Source organism: Grus americana, chromosome Z (genome assembly GCF_028858705.1).
Source record: "Grus americana isolate bGruAme1 chromosome Z, bGruAme1.mat, whole genome shotgun sequence".
Classification (NCBI taxonomy): Eukaryota; Metazoa; Chordata; class Aves; order Gruiformes; family Gruidae; genus Grus; species Grus americana.
The window spans coordinates 82906090-82932927 of NC_072891.1; the positions used below are offsets into that span (position 1 = coordinate 82906090).

Below are 26838 nucleotides of genomic sequence, written 5' to 3' on the forward strand. Positions count from 1 at the left end.
TGGCAGTATCAGTGACACAGATTTTACAAACAGTGGCAATAAGCCTAGTTTCGTCTGCAGAATTTCTTTCCCATTCATTATTTTGTTGTCTTGGCTAATGAACACAATAATGAACTGATCTCTGTGGGGAAATGCTGCCAACACACCCAGATCCTATCTTGTCATCCTTAGGTGTCACCCATTTTTGTGAAAAACGCAATCAAGCCTGCCTCTGGGCCTGAGCAAGAAGTGCTACAGAGGGCTAGAGGTGAATTAAAATAGCTCGTGGAAATATAGCAGTTAATGGAATCATATGAGCAATCTATTTTTATGGGTTTTGGGGAATGAGCTCCACTGAGTATCAGGAAAGGATCCTTCACCTTAATATATAGTACTGCAAGAAAAGCATACTACTGGAGAAAGTAGGAACAGGATGAAGGCCACTGAAAAAAATCATTCTTTTTTCTTCAGCAGTGCCTCTGAGCTTTAAAGCAGTTTTCAGTAGTCTAAAGATATTTCCACTGCTGAAGCAACACCACTTAATCTGTAATGTCTGACAAAGTAATGTCCTTACCCGCTCTTTCTTCAGCTGAAACACTCAGAGCCTGATTTCCAGCAATGACATCTCTTTGGTGGGTACAATTTCATACTAACCATGTGTACCAGCTTTTCACTGCAGCTAACAGCTGCAGAAATGGTGACATCTGAATGATGCTATTGCGTTACTACGAGCCCCAGAGTGTGGTGGCAGAGAGAAGGGACAAGACTCAGGGCTCTCAGTCTACACATGTAACACCTGCCTCAGTTTCCGCATCCAAAATGGAACAAAACTCCTCAAAAAGAGTCGGCAAGGGCTCATCGTGCTCTGACAGGACTGTGAGATCTTTGGGCTTTGCAGTCTGTAAAAGTCAGGGTATTGCAAGCTCTAGAACTTCGTTAATACATGGGCAAAACACCACTGAGTTTTGTATCCAAAGGAGACAGAAATATTCACATTCTCCTTTTCTTTATCGCAAAGGACGTATCCCATTTTAATACTTACAACACAGAGAGAGGCTGAGAGCATGGCTTAGCAGGAGAGTCTTTTTTCTAGCAATTATCAGCTGCATCATCCTGACTGACCATCATATTTTTGAGGCAATGCAGGGGAGGATAAAGAATCATAACCAAGCTATGAAGGCGAAGGGCAGGGTTTATGAAGGAAATTAAAATGTTATTGCTTGAGGAAAGAGTATAGTGCAAAAAGTCCCAGTGTGATATATTTTTGTTGTTTGTTTGTTGGGTTTTTTTATTAAATGTGACAGCTTATCCATATGTCGAACAAGCAGTAGTTTCTGGGTAGGTACCATGATCACCCATAGGCAGAAGTAATTACAGCAGTTTTACCTAGAAGTAATGAAACATAACTCACTGGTAGAGCACTGCAATCCAGGTACTTAGTTTTAGGGATTTATCTGAATAATGGATTTACAAAGTCTTACAACTGCCTAAAAATGTCTCTCTTTTTCTGTATGAGTCTGGGTGAGATTCATCTCTGAAGCACTTTTCTTTTGCTGAGAGACCAGAGTGCTTCCTGGACATGACCTTGCCAAATACAGGTATTATTAAAGTATTTATATTGCTTATTGCTACATTTGTTTATTCTAAGCTATTTCGTGTGTGCGATGTGCTTTGATTTCCCAATAATAGATCATGCTGTGGCATCAATCTGATTCCAACAACTCTGCATAAGAAGCAGTTTTCAGCATTTCTATCTGCCTCCACTGAAATTGCCAAAAGCTGAATTTCGTCTTTGCGGAGCCCCTTCCATGCAATGCCTTTGGTGACATTTCAGGCTGTCGGGATGTACAGGGGTTTTATCAATATACCTTCAGGAGCACCCATGTTGTAGGACATCCGCAACGTGCTCTAACACAATAAAAGAGTTTTCAGTCGATGGATGCCTTTATCAGGGAAGCAAAAGATCAGAATAGGGAAAATTTTAACATCACCCACAGCTGGTAATTTAGGGCATGTCGAGTATGTTTCAGCTTTCCCAGTGTTCATCTTCAGACACTTAGAGCACTGCTTTCCTGTTTGTTGTATTGGATTTTCCCCCCGAATACTCCTCGGATATTACCAAGATGAAAGAGATGTCATGTGCTGTTGACAGGTAAGTATGGACAAGAGCTGAGTGAAAACAGACCCAAGAGCTGCTTATTGGAGACATAAGGCAGGTTTGAGACTAGAAATGCATTTCAGCACCCCCTGCTCACAGGAGCAGCTTGCCAAAACGTGGCTTTTAGGAGAAGCTCAGGGAATTGAGTGCTTTGATAAGTGACATTACCAGACCCTGAGGCTCCAGATTCAACCAGGGCCCTGGTTAGAGCACGTCTGACAGAACATACACAGACAGAGGCATTTTCTTGACCTTCAGAGGGAGAGGCAGGTGATGCCCCTTCTGCCCTTGGGTTGTCCCTCTCTTCTCCCCCATGCATGCTAAGGGCACCTTTAGGAGGTGGCGGTTCCTCTCTGCGCTCTCCATACAGACACGCCATTACCTGCTTCAGCATCCGTGGTTTTTCAGCAGCCAACAGGTTCAAAGCAGAAGGAAGCCTGGGTATTAGGACAGAAGGAGGATGTTAAACATCAGCCTTATGTTAGGAATAATTAACCCAGAAAAAAAACCTCAAACAAACAGAAACTGTCCAGTATGCTTTCTGCCCAGAAAAAAACCCTCCAGTTTTGGTTGCTTTCTTTCAAAATCAGTGCTGTTTGAGATGCATAGTGGAACTCTGTAGGTCCTGTACAAGCAAATTAAATGCTCGTTCATGGAGAGCAATGGCTATCTCCACCAGGTGTTAATTACAGTTGCCTGACAACACTCATTGCAGAATGGTAAATCTAATTTTTTGTGCTGGGTGAACAAAAAAACACAAAATGAAATGTATGTGAGTGTCTGCTTTTTTTTTTTCACTCTGAGTGAAGACAATTTTTCACCAGTGAAGTGGCTTTGCACGCAGTAAAAAGAAAATTTACCCATTGTGCTGGCTAAAGACAGCTGAAGTTCAGAGAGCCAATTCCAGTTCCCAGGACGCTTCTTTGCAGGTTAGTCTTTAGCAGTATTTGAGAAAACTTCTGTCAGGAGAGAACCTGTAGAAAAAGAAACTTACGTGTTGCTTTTTGGAAGAAAAATAGCACAAGAACAGAAATTCTAGCTGTGAAGACAAGCTGTCTACATATGAAGTATTTTAGAACTATTCACTCTACTTTCTGCCTTTGGCAAAAGATAAATTTATTTTCCTTAACAAAAAAAATTAATAAATTATACCAGGACAGATATATTTTTTTACAATTTTTTCAACATTGGAGATGCAATTTCACTATTTTGCAGGACGAGCCTTTAAACTTCAGAGAGAAGGTGTAAAAGATGAAGAAAGGATGGATCTCTAGCACAAGGAGCTGTGAGAAGCCAGCTGGCAGCAGGAGCATGCACCAGGTCTGACAGCAGTAATTCCCCGAAAACTGCGTGACTGTAGCTACAGGCAGAGCTGTGTATCCCCTCAGCCTTTACCATCGCTGTGACTGGTTTCACTGGGATAATGCATAAGCAGGAACCCAGGCTTCACGCATCAATTTGGAGGAGGGGGGAGATGGGCAGGAGGTGGTTCCAGCCCTAGGCTCTGTATCACCTTGGTGCAGATGAAAGCAGGGGAGGCAGCTACAGGCAGTGACTCTAAAATCAGTACAGCTTCCCACCCAGCCCTGCCTTTGCCACCCTCGGCATGGCAGAGCAATAAAACAGTGGCTGGATTTCCACCTGAGCGTGGGGCTGACACTGTGCAATGCCTCCCCACACATCTTTTCTTCCGTGACAGACGCTTCACGTGTTTTGGTGTGCACTTCCAAGTGGCTGCTTGTGCTCTTCAGTAGAAAGACTAAGGAGGCATTGAGCACTGCAGGTTGTTTTTCAGTCTTGGAGAGGAACAGAGATACAACGGTGGAAGGTGACATAGGGAAACCTATGAACTATGAAATAACTGCAAAGAAAACAATTGCAGTAACAAAGTTTATTCTGATGCTCAACCTGTCTTCTCTTTCTTTATTCCCAGCCATGTCTGGTTTTTGGCCACGAGGTGCCTCCAGGTGAGCTGTGTTGGAGTGCTGCCAAGAGGGGTTGCTGCCTCCCTGCTCTCCCATTTCAGGTGCCTACATCCCTCTCTGTGTTCAATATGCCAGTCACCGTGGTGCTTAGGCACCGTCTACACAATTCTGAAGGCTTCACAGTTCCCCCCATCAGGACAGGGGATTCTTTGGCCTTCTTTGGGAAAGGAGGTCCTGCTACTCTGCCAATGCCTCTCTTGAGGAAAGGGATGTTCCAGAAAACAGTGCTGTGCTCTAAAGGAGATGTGTCCTCCTTTCAATTTTCCCCTGCAAAGATTTCAAAGCAAACACACTTCAGCTTGTCCAGGCTGCTTTGCCCTGAGCACAGTCAATGCATTCCTACTTGGAGACAACTGGGTCTGGGGTACAAGTGGACAGGGTAGCTAAGAGCTTGCCCTTTGAGGAGATACTTCAATGGGGAGATTATCAGTAGGGAAATTATCACCTCTGCCTGAAGATCTGGTAGGGTGTCTAAGGGGCTGCTGCACAGCAGAGCTATAAGCCATCCTCTGAGCACCCTATAGGGTAGGTGGTGTATGGTAGCTGGAGGCACAAGGGACCTGTTACAACCATGACATTGCAGTGTGTTGCTGTAGAGATTCCCTGCTCCTCTCAGGCTGCCCATCACTTGGAGAGTATCCAGTGGGGCTAGGATGGGTTAGCCCCTCACAGGAGCCCTGCACTGCATCATTAGAGCAGCAGAAGCAGGAAGCGAGACTTGTGCTAAGGCATGCCGCCCTCTCTGTTGCCTTCACTAAGCCCCTTGTTTGCAGGATCACAGTGGAAACGTGGACCCACTGTAGCTCTTATGGCATTTTCCCATGTCCCACCCAAGCTTTGGAAACGAAGGTGAGAATTTAGATGAGTTAACCACCTGCTCCCCTCTAAAATACAAACACACACATGACCACCAAATATCAGACTAATGGATTTTACAAGCAACATGAAAATACTTCATGTCTCTTGCTGTGGTTGCCACCTAACACTGGCAATGATGTTAAGGTAGCAACCTGGATGGTACACATGTTCACATGCCACTATCAAGTTTATGTCAGTAGCAAAAGCTGAAAGGAGCTTCTTTAACAGCTTTACTTTTACTGGCACCAGAAAAGCCTGGAATTAGTTTCTGATAGCAACCACTATCCTTTGCAGATTTGGTCTTTACATTCCCGTACAAAGTCAGAAATTTGCTATGCAAAAAATTGTCAATCACTATGCTGTATAAAATGACATTAATAGTCTGTATTGGGGTTTCCCAGAATTACTACTATTGCTGCTAAAGGGGCTCCTTTACAAAAGAAAGGGACACAGCAGGTGGTTCCCCTACAACAGCAGAAGCAGCAGCAATTATTAGTTGTGAACAAGACATATAATACAATACTGGGCTTTAGAAGGCCTTGTCTGTGGTAAAATCACAGCCGTGACAAGGGACGAAGTTACAACATAGTTATCCCCTGATCCAAATACAATATGGTCCTATTTTGCAGTGTTGATGGGTCCATAACTATGTTCCACAGCAAGGCTTAAAGGTTAAGGTTACCAGCTGCACTCTACAATGAAACTGTGTTGTAAGTGGGTCCCATGACACAATTGTATTTCTAGTATAGAAAAAACATTAAATAGGCTAGATGCTATAGATCTCTGCCTTTTTCTCCGTCTTCCTTGTGTATGCATACACAGTTTGCCCTAAGGATATCTCTAGAGAGCCATGCTTCTCCATTTACTGTAATAGGAAGTGCTTTGATGTGATGACAGGGTCATTGTCTATCAAAATCAGATCAAAAGATTCACAGTTAACTGGTAACAAGTCATCAAAACATTTTATGACAAAATTTGAAAGAGACAGGCCCTTCTCATTAAGCAGTGACAAAGCAAACATTTTCTGTTGTTTCTTCCAGGAATTTAATAGCTATTTTGCAGTTTACTCAGGCTCCTTCATCAAATATACCTGATACTTAACTCTGCAAATAGAGAAAGCATTGCCAGTTTTATCAAGGAACAGCTGAAAATCAGGGGAAAAAAAGAAAACAAAAAAAAAAAGAGAGGTAGTCTGACCTTTATAATGGCTGCCAATATTTTAATAGATACGTTTCAGCTCTTTGACACTTACATGCTGAGTACTGTCTGTAAGAGAAGAGCCAGGGAAAGAGGGATGGGAACCACCCTGGTAGAGATAAATTTCTAGGGATCTGAACACTGTTGGTCGGATCAACTGATGGAGATATGCCAGCTGCAACCTCACTCTACTGCATCAGTAGGGTTCTTTCACTTGATGGTGTTATGTGCCTTAGAAATGCTAGGTTTAAAAAACGCAGATACAATAGGAAGCAAATACTTGAAGTCAGAATGCTAAGGAAATTAATTTAAAAATTTCTGATTCAGGGTCTGTGTGCTTCAGTAGTTTCCAGATTTTTCTGACATCTGTTTTTAGAGCATACAGTACCAGTTTTCATCGTTTTGCCAATGACGCCTCACGAAAGTCTTCCTGCTGCATGGGCTGGTCATGACAGGAGGTCTCAGCTCTGCCATTGTGCCAGCTGAAGTGCACATGTGGATGTCACTGGATTTCTCACAAATCTTAGCTGAAATGTTGAAAATTGGCTGCCTCCTAATTTGTTAAAATCTGCTCTGGATTTTAAAGAGGGAGGTTTTTCCCCCTTTCTGGGCACTAATCTGATTATTCCTTCCAAAGTAAATTTCTTTAATGCGAAATGATGTTGCAGACTTGTCACCTTAGTCACCTGGTGTTTCATAATGTGATGCTAGAAATTGTTACTGAAGAATGCGCACAACTCAATAGCAGTGAATGATCTCAACACAAAGTTTGACCCTCCTTCTTTTACATTATTACCTAAAAATAACGGTGGACTAGGACATTGCTTAATTCAGCCAGATAGAAAAGTGGTGCTCCATATTTTCCTGACTTTGAGAAACAATTAAATCCACCTCTCTGTTTCCATAAAAATATCTGAAGGGTTTCATAACTGTTTCAGATTTTACATCTATTGCATCTTCCCAGATCGAGCACAAGATGAGCTTCGCATTCCGTGAGGGACAAAGAGCGAAGCAGGACAACTCCTGCAGTTCTGCAACAGGAGACAAAATGAACACGAAGCCAGGGGAAGATGAGGAGAAGGAGGTGAGGCACTCAGGCAAGCCTTAAGAAAAAGAGTTGCCTATTATTGTCATATGGCAGTGATAGAGAACCCCAAAGTGGATGAGATACATCCCACTGTTTCTTTTTATGCTGTTAACAGCTACACATGGGGTGATTGCTTTGACCCAGTGTCAGTATGCAAGTGGGAGAAGAGGAACCAATTCTCTCCTATATTGTTATTTTTTAATGCCTAGGCATGTTTTAAAGTATGGCACAGCAAAAGCTTCTTAAAAATCCTTTTGGGTTCTGCATCAGCTAGGGATCTGTCTTTACACGTGGTAAAGCTGTGAAATGCTGTGGCATTAAATTAATTGGAGAAATAGGTGGGAATGTGGCAAATTATTAAAACCCATGTTAAAGGCCATTAAGTATGCTTCAAAGTGCTTCGCTGGATGGCACCTTTCAGGTAGCCATTTGTGGTGGGGTGACCCAGGCTGGAGGCCAGGTGCCCCCAAAGCCGCTCTGTCACTGCCACGCAAACCCAATGCACTGTTACAGGGCAGTACTGTGGAAGCCGTGACATAAAAGGCATAATAAAATTCAGACTGAGATTCACAGGCGGACAGACTGCTTACCAAAGTGGATGTAGGAGTCGATGAAACCAATGAAAATTGGGCAGTGGATTAGTTACATCCCCCAGGTATTTGCCCTGTCTCTCCCATGACATTTTTAACCCTGAGGCAAAACCATCCAGTCCATTCATGAATCAGGTCCTGAACTGACGCTGTTTTCAGCATGGTTTACTAAGAAAAAACAAAAATCTGAATCAGTTCACATTAGTGTGCCAGGCTGGAAACTGGGAAGTCGAGAACTGATTTGTGAGCAGATCAGTTCATTCTGAGTTGGCCATCCATCTGTTTGTTTGAAAGATGGGTCAAACAGGTGAAGGCAGTAACAGCTTTAGCATCCTGATTTTAGTTCACTGCCACAAGTCTATCAGTCCTCCCAGACACACTACAGGTTCCCTCTTCCCCTTCTGCAGGCCCAGCTCTGCCATTTCAGCACTACTTATATTTTCAAAGGCACTTTGCAGCAACTGTCCTAACCCAGTTTAACAAAACAAAACAAACAAAACATACAAACAAACAAACAAACAAAAAAACCCAGGGAACTTCCCAGGGGAGTTATTTGTTTTAAACAATGTATAAAGTGTGAGAATATTCCTGTGAGCTCTTTGCAATTATATAATCCTTTTTTGGTATTTTTCTTAAAGAAGAATATAGAAGAAATAGAATAAAGAAGAAATAGAATAAATGTATTGCACATAATTTACAGAAATTTTTTTTCAAATTAACATTATACAGTAAAGAGCTGTATATTAATTAAACAGCTAATTAGCTATATGCTTTATGCCTTACTAGTGAAGAGGAGTCACTGCCTATGCTACTATACTTTCGTTACAAGTAATTCAAAGTCTTGAGGCACATCTCAGAAAAATTTAGAAAAAGTAGATGTGTACCTGAATTTAAGCATATGAACTGCCTAAAAAGGATGAATAGCAAACAGTTCACTGGACTGAAATGTTGTCAGTCCCATCACTGGTTTGCATCCTATGCAAATTCAAACAAGCAGCCTCCCACCGCAGCAGGTTTATATTTTGCAATGGTCTGCTGGAGTTTCTGCAGAACAAACGGGAAGAACCAGCAAAAGAGAAGGCCCAAGTGTGTGGCTTCCTCATCTCACTAAATTTACAAGAAATTTTTCACGTTAATTTGAGAGGGGCTTGGAGGTCACCTCATGTATTCAAACTAGGAGCAATGTCAAATGCAATCAGCTCTCACATATTTGAAAGTGAACTTTTTCAGAGTAGTCACAACCTATTAGTGAGTGGGCCAGAACTGGGGTGGGCTCATTTGGGGTTTCCATTTTTGGAATGATTCTGCCAGCAATTAGTAAATTGCTAAGCATAGCCCTCCCTAGCCATTTAGGTAATTTAATATTATTAAATGCTTCTAAAATAAGAAGTGGGTTATAAAGTGTATCATTTAACTTAAGAGTAATTTGTTCCTTTATTTAAATTTCCCCAAAGGATTTTTTTATGGTACAGTCTTAAAGCATATGTACAATGCTACTGTGCCTGTAACACTTGGGTATTTAATTCCAGAAGATGCCATCATAATAACTTGTCTTAGTTTTGATCATTTCTAGCTCATGCATTTCTTTCTCCTTTATTTTCATAGTCAGCTATGGTACCAGCACAAGTCCAGGTCAACATTTTTTTCATGCCTACATAAAGGTTCATTCTTTGTGGAGTGTTCCAGATTGTGTAGAAGAACATGCCTGAGACATGTCTGTGTGTACAAATACAGATGGCTCCTTTTTAGCACCTCCTTCAATATGAACGCGATCCTGATGAGAAATGTTATTTGAAGATGTAATGCCAGAGCACCATAAACAGGAATGCCTTGCTCTGAAAACCATAACTAATCTCTTTCTTACCTTAGTTGCCTTTCACATTATCATGTCAAAGTCTTGTCCCACTTCAACCCTGCTAGCCTCAATCCTTACTTTGCTGCTTTTTTAATTCCCAATGCTCCTTTTGCTTTCATGTCCTATATCAATGGGATAAACTCCCTCTTAAAACTGCCATTACACTCTGGTTTTTGGCTTGGATATCCTGAGATATACCGTGGAAAAATATAACCGCTGGCAGATTCATTAATAATTATTCATTAATATTTTGCTCCCAAGTTTTAATTGTAATAAAAATATGTTTTTAACAGTATGAATCTTTATTGAGACAACACTGTCGACTGTGGTCCTGTCAGATGCCATAAACTTGGTTGCATCAGGCAGAGTAATGTCTTAGACAGCCTCTTAGCACCGAAAAAATTGGTGTGCCAATATTTAGCACAACCTCCAGCTGAGTCAGTTGTCAATAGGTGGTAGAGGCTGCCACGGGGCTGAAAGTGCATTCATTTGAAAGGTGAGATTCAGATCCTCCACTCTTACAGACATTTAAGGTATCCCGTAGTATTTTGCATATAAGTTACTCCACATGACCTGGAAATATTCCCCAGAGTAATCTCTCTGATTGATACCTTTTCTTCGGGATTTCCTTTGGAAATGTTTTCTAAAGGGCTGGTTCATGTCTAGGTGGTCATGGCGAGCGGGGGGGTCTAGCCTACCGGGAACAAAATTTTAACTATTGGATTGAGCGCTAATTCTCCTTTGAACTGGTAGCCCATTCCCTCCTCATCCTCCTTGGAGATGTGCTACTTGAAATGAAAAACTGCAGAACATGTACTTTTAAAACAGAAAATGCTGCCTGTATATTTTTTTTTCCTGTAGGAGACACCTGTAAGAGCAAACTCATGCTGGTTTGTGGCCTTCCCTACTATCTAGAAGAATGGTGTCCCCTGGGAAAATATTCACTCCTAATATTTCTCTCCCCAGTGCATACACTCACAAGTGCAGCATTGCATGTTTTAGAGCTGCCTACAATACCTCAAACCCTGGGGTGTGCCCAAGGAATAAAGTGAAGCTGCTACAGCTTTAACAAATGCTATTAGGCAATTAAAACATTCTATTCCCAGCAACAGCTGAATACTTTCCATTATGTTTATTTTTCTGAAAATCTATTCCTGTTTCATCAAGTTTAACCCAGCAGTGGATAGAGACATCACAATAAAATTTTTGTTCTGAGAGATGTTTGCTCGTCCAAAGCAGCAACCATTTCTGTCTTCCCTTTCTGCCTGGGGCCTCTCCTCCTCTTCCTGTTTATTTCTGTCCTCTGGTCTTTCTCTAGCTTCCTGCAGGGTTATGTAGCCAGGTCAGCAATATTCACCCACAGTGGATGGAGGGCTGTATTGTGTCTGGCTGGGATGGAGTTAACTCTCCCCAGAGCAGCCCTCACAGCGCTGTGCCGTGTATCGGTAGCAGCAAGGTGTTGGTGACACACCGGTGGTTTGGCTGCTGCTGAGCAGTGCTGGCACACACCAAGGCTGTCTCTACAACATCCCCCTCAGCAGCAGGCTGGGGGTGGGCAAGGTCTTGGGAGGGGACACAGCCAGGACAGCTGGCCCCAGCTGACCAAGGGATATTCCATACCATGTGACGTCAGCTCCACAACAAGGAGCTGAGAGATGGGGGGAGGAAGGGGGGGCACTGGGGTTTTTATAACATTTGTCTTCTGGAGCAACTGCTACACGTACTGAAGCCCTGCTTCCTGGGAAGTGGCTGGACATCACCTCCTGATGGGAAGTGGAGAATAATCTTTTGCTTTGCTTCCACACGCGACCTTTTGCTTTTGCTGCGTTAAACTGCCTTTATCTTTACCCATGAGTTTGGGGTTGTTTTTTTCCATCTTATTTTTCTCCCCACCCTGTCCTGCCAAGGAAGGGAGTGATAGAGCAGCTTGGTGGGCACCTAGTGTCCAGCCAAGGTTAAACCGCAACAAGGGGACCAGGGGCAAGGTCTAGCCCTCAGCATCTCAATGATGGAGGACAGTCATGCTGTGGACAAGCTGTGCTGGCAGTAGGATTTAATGGGTAATGGATCTGTGTGTTGAATGCACCTCTTCAGTTCAATTTTATAATGATACCTGAATGAATACATATTTCAAGGATATAAAGAGTGCCATTGATTTTGGTGATTAAAGTTAAGTATGTTCTCAAGAAATCTGCTTATTGTGTACAGGCTGACATAAGCACAGCTCTAAGTATATGTTTATGCCTTGGAAATGTTTTGTTGAGTTAAAATAAATGTTACATCTCTGGAGTGAAATTTCAGAGCTATGTCCCCTCTTCTTTATTCCATGTCATCAACATTTCAAAAGACCAAGACTAATGATTTCTTCATGAGTCAAAAAAAATTATTTCAACCATGAACTTCTATACCATTAACTCTGCCGGAAATTCATGTACTACCAATATCTACATTTTGGCTTAACATGCAGATGCTTTGTTTTTCGAAATTACTATTTCCATTTTGCAATGGTGTCTTCTTGCTTTTTTTCAGCAATCTGGAGGCTTACAAGTGGACTTATAAATGAAGGACTCTCAGATGTTCACACAGAACCAGGTTTGATAAAATTGATGTAATGTGGCCTCTGAAAAAGACTGCAGTTCTTCGCTGCTCTTAGATGTTTCTCATTATAGAGATGGTTTTGAAACATTTTGCTCTTGCTTTGAAACGTGATGATAAAGTTAAATTTATAATTTGCTGATTTTGGTTTTGTAATTTATGCCATGTTTTTTTCTTGAAAGTGTCTTTATTTCACAGTAATTTTTTTGATAAACCAAGAAGTCTGCATTTACCCAGATAATATGTGTTGAAATGTGATGTGGGTGCTTGATTTTACTTGTGCTGTACCTTTAGATTTTGTGTGTTTCAGTAACCAGTTGTTTTTCCAGCTGATTAGTTATGATGTAATTCCTTTCAATTTTTATTCAGCACATATCCCGTGATAGCTTATATTTTCACATTCCTGCTAGCATAATTACAGAAACTGTTAACATAATGGTAAAACCTCTGTATACCCAAAATAACCTCTAAATGGTTTTAGTATTATGGAGCTTTTTATTGAGGCCAACTACATAGAATTGCCTTTACATTATTGATTTTAATTACAGTGCATGCAGCTATTTTGTCTCAGCACTGAGAGGCAGAGCTCGTGCCCATACTGTGTGCAGACTGTGCTTCAATAGAGATGCTAGCAGGACCTCACTCATCTGCCCAGCTGTTTATCGTGAATGTAAAAGCAGCTGTGCACATTTAGATAAAGTGCCCAGCGGGATTCAGCAGAGGCCAATAGGCAGCAGAGTCACAGCAAGGCAAGCAGATGGCAATACCTGTTTTTCTCACAAAACTTGTAGGAATACAAAGGCTGCAGACAATGCACTCTTTGTAATTTCATTGAAATTGGCCCAAAGGATGTTAGGAAGACACACACATGCACGCAGGCAGATAGGAGTGCATGCTCACACTCTATGAGAACATGAGCTTTGTCTCTTTAGACAGTGAGGTACGAAAGACATTTGAAGCTAATCTCATCTCCTTGCATCTCTCTCTTGCCCATTGTCAACTTCCTTTCCATGGCCAAATTGTCATCTTTGTTGCTTTGCCCGCTTCAGATGCATCAGTTCAGCAACGGATGAAGAGGAGTAGAAGATCATAATTCTAAAAAATGAGTCAAGCATCCTCATTTTTTTTTCTTTGATGAGGCTCTTCTTAATCTCCTTGGATGCCACTCTGTGATTCTGAGGTGAGGTTTGGTTTGCCATGCATACTCATTACTTATTAAAAAGCCAGTATTTGCCATCTGTCTCAGTGTGTTTCCCTACTGGCAGAGGCAGTGAAAATAGACAAAGTGGACTTCAGATGAGGGGCAACTAAAATAACCAATGGGGAAGATGCCCCCATGCTTTTCTTGGTGGTCCAGATAGGTGGCAGAGAGCATTTTGTGCCTCCAAAAGAGCATGCTGGGAAGGGGAAAGATCTGCAAGAATATCAAAGGCCAAATGTGCACGGAAAGGGCTGAGAGGACTTAGGAGGACAAGAAGGAAAAGTGGGTTGGGGGCTGGAAGATAAAACAGGTCCCTTGATGACTGAAATTTGACTCATGTGTAGGAAGAGTCCTAAAGGATCCAACACCTCCACTGCAGACCTCACATCAATTTTAACTTCTTTAGCCGACTTCCACTTTTGTAGAGTTAACTTCTTTCCAATTAGACTTGCCCTTAAAATAAAATGCCCTTGATCTTTGCTAATATTTGTAATGGAATCAAAATCCCCAAGGATAAAGATATTAGGATTCAGAAGCAAGTCTATGCTCATTTTTATATTTACTTTTCTATTACTGTTCTTTAGAATTAATACTCTCCTCGGCCTGGATTCTCCCTTGGAAGTCTACAAGGACCAGCTACAAAACAGTCCTCCCACCCTCCCACTCTCCCCACACATCCCTGTGCTGGGAAGGCAGCAAACTCCTCTTCATCAGAGACACATTCTGGGTGCAAAGTCAAAATAAGCCTGTTTCTGAAGTTTCAGATAGAAATTAAAGTAGTATCTTCTTCTCATAAACTTAGAGCTTAGACGAGAGGAAATCTTGTCCACATTTACACTGTTATTTTTGAAAATTGACTTTGTCCTGTCTTCAAGCCGAAAGAGCTGGTCAGACACTTGGACGCAATGGTGGTGAAGACCACGTTGCCCTGGTACTTTAGGCAGGACTGCTACATATTAAATAGCCAAAATAATTATACTTTCCTCCATCAAAGCACTTTTTCCAACAAAAGCATCTTCATTTCAGGAGTAATTTTAAAGTGTTTTCCAGTTCCTCTATGTAAAATGAAATTTATGTCAGAATTCTGTTGATATATTTCATTAAGATTTGCTTCCATGAACCTTTTATCTCAAAAGACTCCAGTTATTACCAATATCACTACTTCTAGTGGCATAGGCTGGGAGTGAAATACCTAATCAGAGGATGGACATTTATTGGCATAGAGAGGAGAGGAGGGATGGGTCACAGGAGGCTGGGAATGTCCAGCTATTCTATAAGGTGAAATGGTCCATAACGTGTTTTAGGCTGGGATCAAAATGAAAGAAATCACAAAAACAGATTAAAATGCCAATCTTTTTCCATGCCAAACTTATCCAGAAGTTACATACCAGGTGATCCCAAATGCTCTTCTAATCTAAATTGTTTGTACATCAGTCCTGAAACACTGCTCTGATGGTGGTAACTCAAGGCTTGCACAGAAACTTAAGTCATGTCCTGTTTCCATGTGTTGCCAGCTCAGAGGATGGGTAATATGGCAACACTCTGTCATTTCCAACGTGTAGGTAACTACTCTCTGCTACTTGGCTGTCAAAGTGAGTAGCAGGATACAGGAGTTTGCATGTTCAGGTTGTTGTTGTGCCTGCTGCCACCCAGGAAGATGAGCTGAAAAACCATGGCACTGCACTAAACCTTGGTGGTGGCAGCTGCTGGTTCAAGCTCAAGGGGAAAAGGGAAAAATGCAAGAAAGGAACTGGCATGAAAATGGTATTCTCCCATTTCTTGAACATCAACCCTCAGTATATCATGGTGATTTCATAGACAACTGCACACCCTGGGACAGAAGGGTCGTGTGCCTTTTGTTTGAAGCGCTTTTCCATTCCCATTTGTCTGAGGTCATGACAGACCTGGCAATGTCTCATTAGAGCTCTGCCTATTGAGCTAGTTAACGAGCAGGCATCTGGACAAAACATGTCCAGTGGTTGTTAATCTCCAGGTCTAAAATTATCCATTTGAACAGTGGTGGCAAGCGTGACTTGCAGCCTATTCCTTCAACCTAGTTGTGTGAAATGGTCTAGGCTCTGAGTATCACCCCATCATTTAACTGATATCCAGCTGGAAGATGTGCAAGCTCCTCCAGCCCCTGGTAGGACTCAAGACACGATTTTCAGAGCCCAGCCTAGCCCAGCCTTCTTTCCCACACAATCCAGTCCCTCTCCTCTCGCGAGTAAGAAAACAGATACAGGGACTTGACTCTTACCACCATGTCCTGCGGATAATGATGTCAAGTGTTTAACCTAATTGCACCCACACACAGCCACCGCAGGGGCTGGGGCAAGGCTGCTTCTTACATGGCACTGTGCGTGATGCAACGACCCTTGCAGGCATGATCAAGGCTAGTGTGGGAAGGTCACTTGTTGCTTCTCTGTCATTACTGAGGTGATTGTCATTAATTCTCTGCCCTTTCACCTCTGTGTAGTGGCCGTGTTCACTGGGGATCCACTTTAATAAGTAGCACTTAATATGTACACAGACTTCTGTCATTACCTCCTGCCCACCTGCTTCTTTCTCCCATTTTTCAGGCAGCAGCCCCTGGTGTGTCACAGGAGTTTTCACAGAGAACTGCACACCAGGGAAGGAAAGGTGATGTGCTGTTTGTCTGAGGCAGCTTTTCCATGCCCAGGGCATTCCCGTAAATGAGAGGAGTTTTAGGACTCTAACAAAAGTCAGATAAAGGGAAAGGATGAAGGGGTGTAATGAATGAAACTGTCATTGAGCATAATGTAAGCAGTTTCTTCATGTTATCTGAGGTTATCCAGACTGACAAGTAAGCAATGCTGTTGTCAAGCACTTTAACAAAAAGGGATGCCATCTGTGTGCAATGCGCTGGAGCCACAGATGTGCCATGTTTAAATAAACTAAAGCATAAAAGAAAGCTCTTGACCAACCTAGTGTGTAAAATCAGAGAGTCTGCTTTTTCAATTAGCATGGTGAGAAGCTCTCCCTTCTCCCTCCTGCTACCCCAATTAAAAATGCTTTATTTCTTTGGACCATTGCCCTCTAAATGCTCTTGCGCTAATTCAAGTGAAAAGTTTCGCATTCCATCAATTGGGAATTCTACCATAGGAAATATGGTCAGTTCTTCTGTCACGGTTACTTTTTCTTCAGCTTGCTGCTCTGGTGATTTAAAACAGTTCTCACTTCCAATGGCCGATCAAGGATTGTCTCCCGTACTCATAAAATCCTCAGAGGGAGGGTTTATGTGATTCTTTCACCACCTCTGGAAGTTGCTGTACTGGAAAGACATGAGAAATTCTTTGATAAGAAAAAGGATCCAGCTTTACATTTGTTTGCAGCCCTTCTGGGAGGCAGCGATTCAGTGATCACAGCTCCTGCAGCTCGGGACCAGAAATGATCATCGCATAAGACAATGTCTGGTCAGGAGCAGAAGCTGTTCAGGGCATCGCACGTCTTGACGGACCCACAGAGCATTTGGGAGCTTAGGTCCACTCTGAGAGCCTTCCCACGCACAGGAGGTAGCTACGCTGGGATTTTTGCACTACAATAGGAAAAAAAAAATGGTTTATGGAGGGGGGGAGAGGAGAAGGAAAGCGGGAAATAACTCTAACCTGAGGTTAGAGCCTCTCCGAGACATATGCAGGACAGTTAAAATTTAGGGAGGAGTAAGAAAGCAAATATGAATTCCTTCCTGTAAATTTTCAAAGCAGGGCTTGGTTTACAGTTCTTCAGTTTTCCTGATGTCTCTGCAGATCTGAGCCTTGGCTCCATGTTCATTTTCTGTATTAAAACGAATCACAGTGCATGAAGGGAAAAAACCCACACACCTTATCAAACCACTCAACATACATGAACTTAGGACAGCAGTCAAGTACTGCCACGTAACAGAACACTTCTTCCGAAAGCAGCTTTTACGCTATAAAATCAGCAACAAAACATCTCTGGGTTCAGTTGACCTCAGCACACTTGCATCTGAATATCCAGGATGTATCTCACCTCCTCTGGAGCTTTGATGTCATGTTAGAAAGGAAAATATAATTATTATCATGTTGTTGAACTCCGTTGACAGAGGATCTGATATTTGAGGAATGCTTTTGAGATGCCTAAGTTGAGAACCGAAGGATGCTGCATTCCTAATTAAAAGGAATAAGAGGTGTAGTTTGATCAGCATGATTCTCCAACTGAAAATAGAGGACCTAAAGATGATGAAGCTAATACCTAATGAAAGAAGTGCTTGCACATAAGATGAACACTGAGTGATTGGCCAAATCTCTCCCTGACAATTTAATTACGTTTCTTCACGACAACATCTCCACTTGCAGAACTGTAGGGGTCTGTCAGTTCCCAATTTAATTCATGATTTTTGAGGTTGAAACTGTTGGCCCAACAGGCACAGACATGACATATCACATGAAGTGCCGGCCAAGAGATAGGTGTATTTTTTTAGCAAGTGAAAAAATACTTTATTCCTTTGAAACATGATTGAACTTCAAACAAAATGCAGCATTGTCAGTCTTCAGTTCTGAAAAAAATGTTATGCTATACTCTCCCTTCCCAAATTCAAAGTCTTAAGTCATATCACTGTTTATATATATACACATAGATATATACACAGACTTATAAACATATACACATATGCATATATATGCATATATATGCATATATATAGATATATGTACGTGTGTAAATATGTGTGAGTGTGTGTGTGTGTGTGTATATATATATATAAAAGGAGCTTCTCATTTCTCCTCTTCATTTGTAAGCTGCTATTGGGTACCTGCTTCTCAAGTGAAGGACTTTTTTTCTTCAGTCATTAGTTTAGGTAAATTACTTTTTTTTTTCTTTGTTTTTCAGTCTTTGTTTTTTTGCTTTGGGTTTTTGGTTGGTTGGTTGGTTGTTGTTGGGTGGGGTTTTTTAACACATTCTGAAATTATAGAACATTGAAAAAAATTGTTCCAGACATCACATCACATTTGTAAGGACTTGAATGCTGAAAATGGAAGTTCAATGCAATGTAGGCTTAGTAGATTACTAGGTTTGGTTAAAAAAAGAAACGCTTCAGTTCAGTGGGATGGGAAATATTTTCATTACTTTTCACAAATATTTCCAAGACTGTGTATTAAAGCACAATTAAAAGAAATTAGTTGAAATTAAATATATATACATAGATACATATTCTGAAAATGCCAGCAAGGGATGTTTTAACAAGACTAAAAAAATAATTTTCCAGCTTCCTTCTAAAATAAGTGTCCAGTGAAAAACTCCATTGCCCAGAAGATGTCTGTGCAACCAGGTCCATCTTGTGTAGCTGTTACAGGGCATGTGTAGTTGTTGCTTCAGACACTGAGACCACAGGCTTGGTGGAGACTGCCATTGGGATGGGGCAGTTCTATGGCCATGGTCTCACCCTGTCACACACATCTGGTACAAATATTGCATCTTACCCATAGAAACATAGATAAATTTTACTGTTAACATGATATTTTGTAAGGGCTGTGTAAATTAAAGATATGTTGATTGTTTTGTGTACTGAACAGGTGCCTGGGTTCAGTGCAAGCCTCCTCTGATGGTGCTGCTGGTGCACCTCAAGGCAAAGGCTGTCCCAAGTTAAAAGTCATCCCCTGGATCTCCTGCACTTGTCCTTGGTTTCACATGGCAGAATTTCTAAAGTACAAATGAGTTAAGGCCCTTGGAACAACCACAAATTTGGCTAGCACATCTGTTCAGTGGATTTCTGTTGATAGCAAACCCAAACAGGGAACTTGCTGGCAGCCAGCACTCATATGTGCTAACGTCTGTTTTAACCTCAGTTATATATTTGAAGTAATTATTTAAAATGCTGCAATATGAAATGAAATTAGATAGTGCTTCCTTTGATGTTTCTTTTTTTGACTTAGAACTGGTGGGAAAATCTTGACTGAAATGAAATTTCAACAAAACCAAGGAAAAAAATTAAAGCTTTGAGAGAATATTTTCTCCTGGCTTCAGACAAGCTCTGCTTAAATTGCACAGGAGTGACTAAGAGAACCCGAGTTTCTTTTTCCCTCAAACAAATTATCATCCTTACATATGCTCTGAAATGATCATCTTTTAATTCAACACCAAAAAAAAGGCATATTCATCTCTTAAGCAATGATAGAGACACCATTAAAACATAAATTTCAGCAAGCATCTGGAGCTTTTATTTGTTCTAATCTGCATGACATAGTTTCCCTCATTTCCTAACAATGTTTTCACTTCACTGAATGGGGCTTTATATGCTGTATGTGTTGCAAAAAATAATGAACTAAGCCAACTCAAAGCTGCCTACAAGGATCACATGAAAATAAATACCATAGTAGTGAAACCTGCTTTAGAACTTGACTGTTGATTTATCCACCTCCAGTTATATTTATGCCATGATAGGCATAAAGACAAATTACTTATCAAGGTAATGGTTGCAGTTGTTTGGTGTAGGGAAAGCAATATAAGGTGCACATTTTAATGTTTTCAACAAGAAAAAGTTGTAAACTTTTCATATGCCTGACTTTGAGTATTTTTTCTTCCCAGCTTCTTTTACGTCTCCATGCTGCAATTCTGGTGTGAGTGATGGCAGCCACAAGTAACATAGTGCTAGGCTTTTAAGAACCGAAAACCCATTGTACGATCAGTAATCACACAGGGTATAAAAGTAATCATGGTATGAGTCCAAACAGACCAAATCGGACAGACCAAATCCTCCGATTCACAGCAGATCTCCCGTTTTGAGATTTACTGACATCTTCCCACTAGAAAGTACTACGAAATAAATTTCTGGGAGTGAGACCCTATTCAGCAGCAGTGGGAAAACCACGAACTTGTTACCAGTGCTGGTACAATGCCGTGTGGACACAAGGGTTGTCGTTTCTAAAGAAATGCCCTTTTCACGGGGCACTCCCTTAAGAAGCATCGCCAGTGGGAATAAAAATGAATATGCCTACAACGAGGACAGTGCCCTTAAGACTTTCTGCCTATTTGCCTGCTTTCTGTCTGACCCTAAATTAGGCCTTCAGAAGGTGTAGTATTTAATACAGATACTGGGTACAATGTACCTTCTCACAATTAGTAGAAAGCGCTGTTTTGTAATTAAAGGGTGAAGTGGGGCATGATGAACATATGGAAAAGGAGACCCTTAATAAGTGATGGAGCCTTCAAAAGAAATTGCTAATTAGTATGCATTTGATGTGTACTCTACCAATTTTAAGACTTTGCCCGGAATAAATTGCTACGTTGGGTGTTCGAAGGAGTAGTGAGATTAACATTTACAAAGGGGGCAATTTTCTGTCTTCTTGACTCTGTTAAATGGAGGAAATAACTTCCAAGACTGAAGCAGTAGTTAGCCCATCAATCACCCTCACAGCTGGAAACTGGGGATCCCAAATGCTGAGATGAGTTAATCCGTCAGTTAATAAGTTCATAGTGGCACCATATGGCGCTGGGCCACTTCATACTGGGGCAAGGACAGCACTGTTTACACAGGCACGCTGCTTTCTCAGGTACCTCCCCGCTGACAGATCCCTTTGTTCTGGAGGATCAATTTACTTTGCACAGTAAATTGACTGAATTGATCAGTTCAGAGCACGTAATTGTTGGCTAATCCCAGGGAATCATGTCCTGCCCATATGGGAGAGACAAAGGGTGCTGGCAGCGGGCGAGTTTCTTGCTTCGTCCTGGAGACTATTTTTTCCGGACATGATGGACATTGATTAAAGCTGCCGGTGGGTGGATGCGCAGTCTGTATTGACTTTAAGCGACAAAAGTAATGGGAGGACCAGCTTCCTTCAGTGAGGCTGCTTTAAGTGGATGAGCCTGGCTGCTGTTGCTAATTGTCCCGGGGTAGGAAAGCACACGGAGGTTGGTACCACCAGTTCAAATGCCGACTGGCACTTCTTTAAAACCTAAATGTCGAATCATAGGCTAGCAAACAAACAAAAAATAAAGGCAATGTGTTTAAAGCCACACAAGCAGGGCAATTTCAGTACAAGGCACAAATGGGCCATGTCTCTGAATCAGATATGGGCTCACCCAGGTGTGCCAAGGTGCTGCAGAATATATAACTTTCTAGATTTAATCTTGAAATTCCTCAATTTTGCAAGTATGTCTGAAGACATCATTTCAAAACACAGTGATTATGTTTTAACTTAAGTAATAAAACTCAATTCAGTCTGCAAATGTACAAAGTATCACATTTAATCTTTTCTTTTTAATCAAACTTCTTTTCTATAACCAGTGCCTTTCTGATTAGTTTCCAACAGAAGTGTAGATGCTTCTTTCACTTTCAAAAAAAAAAAAATCTTTTTTTTAGCAAGCAAAATAAATAATATACTTCAAAATATCAAAATTATGCATATTTGGAAAGTGTGATGCAGCATTAAGTACAGTTTCCCAAAGGTGAGATTGCAGCGCTGATCAAATAACCCACATTTGTTAGAGGGTTTCCCTGTCTTTTCTCCACAGCAACTTTTTAGTGTAGGTTGTGGGAACATTTCTTAACTTACAACTTGCTATTTATTTCAGTCCTTTTGAAATCTGTGGACTGAACTTGATGGATAAGTATGACCTAGTATATATACAAAAAACCACTCTCTCAGGTACACTTCAAATCTCAACTGAAAGAGCTAATTCATAGACAATTGGCTTCTGAATTTAATTGTTTTGGAGCTATTATGTTCGTTTTGTGGTATGCTGCTTTTGGATATTCATCTCAGTATGCAGAACTCATCATTCTGACAGCCAAACAACTGTAAAAGGTAAACATCTCTTCCCTTCTCCTTCCCTTTCCCCTTCCCCTCCCTTTGCCCTTTTAACAAAAAGGTGCTGGAAGGAGACTCAGGCTCTCAGGAGTTTTTGCCTGAATTCACCCAAACTTCAAGGAAAGTTTGTCTTGTCTCTTTTCAGCAGTGACTGAGAACTAGAGTTTAGAAAACTACTGTTCAGGAACCTTCCAGGGTGAATTAGAAAGCATCAGTGACAAATACCTTCAAAACCAAAGGAGGAAGCAGTAAAGCATTGTATCCAACTTCCACAGCACTATATAAAAGTAATACGTGATTTTTTTTCCAGATGTAGAGCAGACAAAGGCACAGTTGATGACCTCAATTCAGCCAGCAAAAGGGCATCTCTTCACTTGCAGTTTACTTTCCCAGAAAGCAGAGTTTTGTGTGAAAAATACATGTAAGAAAGTGTAGATAACTGAAGATATGTCCCTTTTCTACCCCTGCTACCTTTAAAGAGAAGAACCTCCAAAGAACATTTTTAAGACTAATGTAATTTTATGCATAAAAGAAGGAAAAAAGATTTCCAGTATATTAGTGATTGTGCTTTTAAATCTCATAGGTCATACATAGTGTAACATTAACTAAAATAGAAAATTCTGATTACAGGGTCTGTCTTTATGTTTAAAAGAATGATGGAATGATGGAACATATGGGGGGGAAGACAAAACAGAGGGCTTTGTAGATATCAGTATTGGGAATGGGTCTATTTTCAAAATGACAGGCAAAAATATATATTAATGAAATTTTTTCCATTAGATTATTTCATATTTGAGGAAAGTGACATACAAACCCCTCAGAATTTCTGTAGTAACCACTAGCCTTTTGATCAACAAAATCAAAATTCAGTATTCCAAAAATAAAACATCCCAGTAACATGTTTATAACATGTACAGTGTTACATACATGAAGTATGTAATATATAAAAAGATAAGTTGCTTTAAACCAAATTTTGTTTCAAAGCAAGTATTTTGTAGCTGAGCTCTGCAAGCCTCTCAAATGCTGGCTTTCTACTGGAAATACAAACATATCTTCATACGGAAAGCATTTAAAATCAGCAGTACAACAAAATAAGATGCACTTTGTGATTATCCTTTTTTTCTGGAGGTTGATGTGGTTTGAAAATTTACGGCATCATCACTGGGGAAGGACAGTGGCTGGTACATCAACAGGCATCTTGCTCTTCCTGCGTTGCTGCTGGTAACCAACACTTCCAAATAAAAGTGTTTAATGCAGCTCTCCGCACCACCCCTGCTTGCCAAGCTGCGTGGCACATATGCTATGTAATAGGACAAGGTATTTCTAAACTCCAGGAGTACTTCTGAATGCACTCCAAACAGCAGAATTAGTGTATCAGGATACAAGTGGTCGTTGCTGCCTTCAGTTCAAACTCTAAATACTAAAATCCAAGGGATTCCATATTCTGGGTGGTTGTTGTTGATTTTTTTTTTTCCCCTTTTTTTACTGACTTCAAAGATTCCTGAGCACAGCAAAATAGCAGGATATTTGGAGACACTCTCATCACTGTTTGTTTGTGAATTTCCACTAGACTTGTCCTCTCTCGGGATGAGCCATGGAGAAGACACTTGAGGTCACGAGTGCCACCTGACACTGCGGGGACAGTCGGGATCTTTTAGGGATCCTTGGCAGAATGATGACAGCACTAAGCTGTAGTTACAATTAAGGCTTTGTTTTCTCAGCAGGATATTATGATCGGCGTAGCACAGCATTTACGATGGGAACGGCACAGGATTTCTACAGGCAGAGTCGGCGTAGCACAACTCACAGGTAGCACCGAGTTTCTAACACAGCTGACCTCATGGGCCGCACTCTGCGCTGTCACGCCTCCCGCCCCTGTGCCGGGGCCACCACCAGCACCGGGCTGGCCGGGTGCCTGGGACATTCAAGGCCGGGGAGGGGGGAGTAACCGGCCTGGCGCCCGGGAACCTTGGGGAGGGGAAGAAGAAATCTGTTTGGTTTATCTGCTTGGTGCACGGGACCTTCGGGGCCTGATAACAAGGGGAAGGGAACGAATACGTGACCCGCTCGGTCACAGAGAAGGGCTGCTTGCGTCATAAAATGGCCTTAGTTCTGCTAACCACGGCACTGGGGTTGGGAGTGGGGTTACCGGTCACAAATAGGTGACAGAGTTTGTCCTTCAACTCACGCAGCTGAGGCCAGCACTTTGCAGACTGAGATGCCAGAGACCCCCAACACCTCCTTGCTTGTGATCCAGTCTTACCCAGGAGCCCCTGTCAGAGCTAGGGTGTACAGACATGAAGTTCCATGGATGTCCTCTCCCAAAGAGCGTAAAGGACTTATCTACATTTTTTCATCCTTAAAACCAAGCAGAAACATCAGGTGCATGCTGTTCTTGGATCCAGTGACTGAACATCACTCAGCTGGTCCAGTTTTACCCCCAATAGCTCTTCCTTCTCTTCCAGAGGAGTAGGAAACCACAGCAACTGCACATCCAGCAGCATCTCCACATCCCTGCAGCTTCTGGCACATGGGGCAGGACCTTGGGAAGAAGCTCCAGACCAGAGCTTGGAATTGCGCACCTGAATTTGAGCAGAATGCTTACCTAAATCAGAAAGACTAAGTGACCTGATACTGAGATATTTCAGCTTCAAAAAAGCAATTACATAATTGTCTCAAGGCAGAGCAAACTCTGGAATTGCCCTCCCTGAAAGTTTCAATAATTTCCTGCTTTATTAAAGTCCTCACATGAAAATGAGCTTGCAGAAAGTCCCTGACCTTACGCTTTGCCTTGCAAAGTCCACAATACCAACACTACGAAGGAACAAAGGGATCAGCAAACGTTGGTCGATTTGCTATCAGTTTTTAGAAGGTATCTGAATGCAGGTTTCCTGTTCTGCCTATGTTCTTTGGACGTATTATAAAGGTGAACCTCTTGGCTTGTACACATAAAGAATCACAATTCCTAAGAATAGAGGTGATCTCAAATAGCTCTTCTGATATCTAAAAGATATGACTTGTACAAAGAATCAAAAAATATGAATATTTCTGCTTTTTTATTTGCTGCATATAATTCTCCTCAAAGAAAAGAGTTTCTTTGCAAGAATCAGCTTCACAACTAACCACATTGCTGGAGCTTCAAATTCTTGGCTGCAGTGGTAGGAAAAGTTTTTCCATTTTTCCTCTGGGGACAAGTCATCCAGTTTCCATATTTTTGAAGTCAGCTGTGTTTTCTCAGACACTTTGTAAATCAGTCTTCCCATGCTTACATGCTCCTTACATATTTCATCGCTTGCTAATTGCAGACAATGTAAGCCAAATTTTTTTTGCATACACATAGAAAGACACCATAATGCAACCACTCCCCAGGTAACAAGGAGCAGTAGAAAAGGACAGAAACTGTGCAGGAATTAAGAACAATTCTGTTCATCCAGTTAGACTCATGTAACCGCGAAGAATTTAACGTGCAGCTATAATGACCCACAGCAGCTAAACTGCCCTACCTGCTTATATCATATCCATCACTCTCTGTGTTTCAGGGCCTTATATCCAAACACTGAGTACAGGTCTGGAAAACCATAATCATGGTACTAATTGAGGATATTTTGCTGCCGCATGTGCATGCCTTCCTCTCACAAACCCCCAGGCACAAAATGATGATCCCAGGTAAGAAAGTTGCTTCTGCAGTGTGGTCAGAGCCAATTCCACTTGCAAAAATGAGAAAAATAAAACATATCACACCGTCCTGCTAGGCTGCACTGTCCAGTTTGCATAGTACATAGCAACAAGTGACCTGTTAAATGATGACAAATCCTTTAGCTCCTGGCTTTAGACCTCTGACCTCTTGACTCCCCGCCTGTATCCAGGGAGCAGTCTAGGGAGAGGAATGCAATAAACGGCTTGTAATCTAGTGGTCTCAAAAGAAATTACATCAAAACCAGCTGTTACACCACTAGTCATTAAAGACTGACAACATGTTAACTAAAATAGGGCCTTTATATTGTGTGGACTTTTGCAATTGCTGAAGGTCCAGCACTGTGCCCCCTCCTCCCCTCTTTATGGAAACAGCAGTAAATGTCATTGCAAGTAAATATGTCCTACCATCATTTAAGCTACGAGTAAGATGTGTTTGACTGCAGTCTCTTCTTTCTCGTTTTAATTATCTGTGTCAGGCTTTGTTTCTCAACTCTGAGCTTTATGATGTGTTCCCAATTTCAGAGCACAGGGGTGACTCAGCACATAATTTCTGCATTTCCAGTTGCTTCTGACTGAGATATATATATATACTTTGCTTTGATTATAATTTAAAATTTCTCTCTATCTGGGTTTTGGGGTTTTTTTTGAATCGTTACATACAGGTACACAGGATTTATGATGAAATAAAGTTTACATTTGCCTCACTGGTTTCAGTGCTGACACCTGAAATGATTTGAGGCACAAGTTAAAACAGACTGTGCCTGACAGTGGATGTCAAAATTTTACCACAAGTTGCTTGAAATACAGACTACATCTTTCTGTTCTTCCGTGCATGCATCCAAAATTCAGCA

General features: G+C 41.5%; 1 protein-coding gene across 1 annotated transcript; it reads left to right on the top strand.

Moving 5' to 3' along the window:
• The first annotated feature begins 225 nt into the window (after nt 1-225).
• On the top strand, nt 226-24390 carry LOC129199832 (uncharacterized). Its single transcript, XM_054810880.1, has 6 exons — nt 226-247; nt 1496-1577; nt 3353-3457; nt 4071-4163; nt 7142-7261; nt 24013-24390. Exons 3-6 carry the CDS (start codon nt 3389-3391, stop codon nt 24388-24390), a joined length of 660 nt encoding a protein of 219 aa, XP_054666855.1. The 5' UTR covers nt 226-247; nt 1496-1577; nt 3353-3388.
• Nucleotides 24391-26838: the final 2448 nt, after the last annotated feature.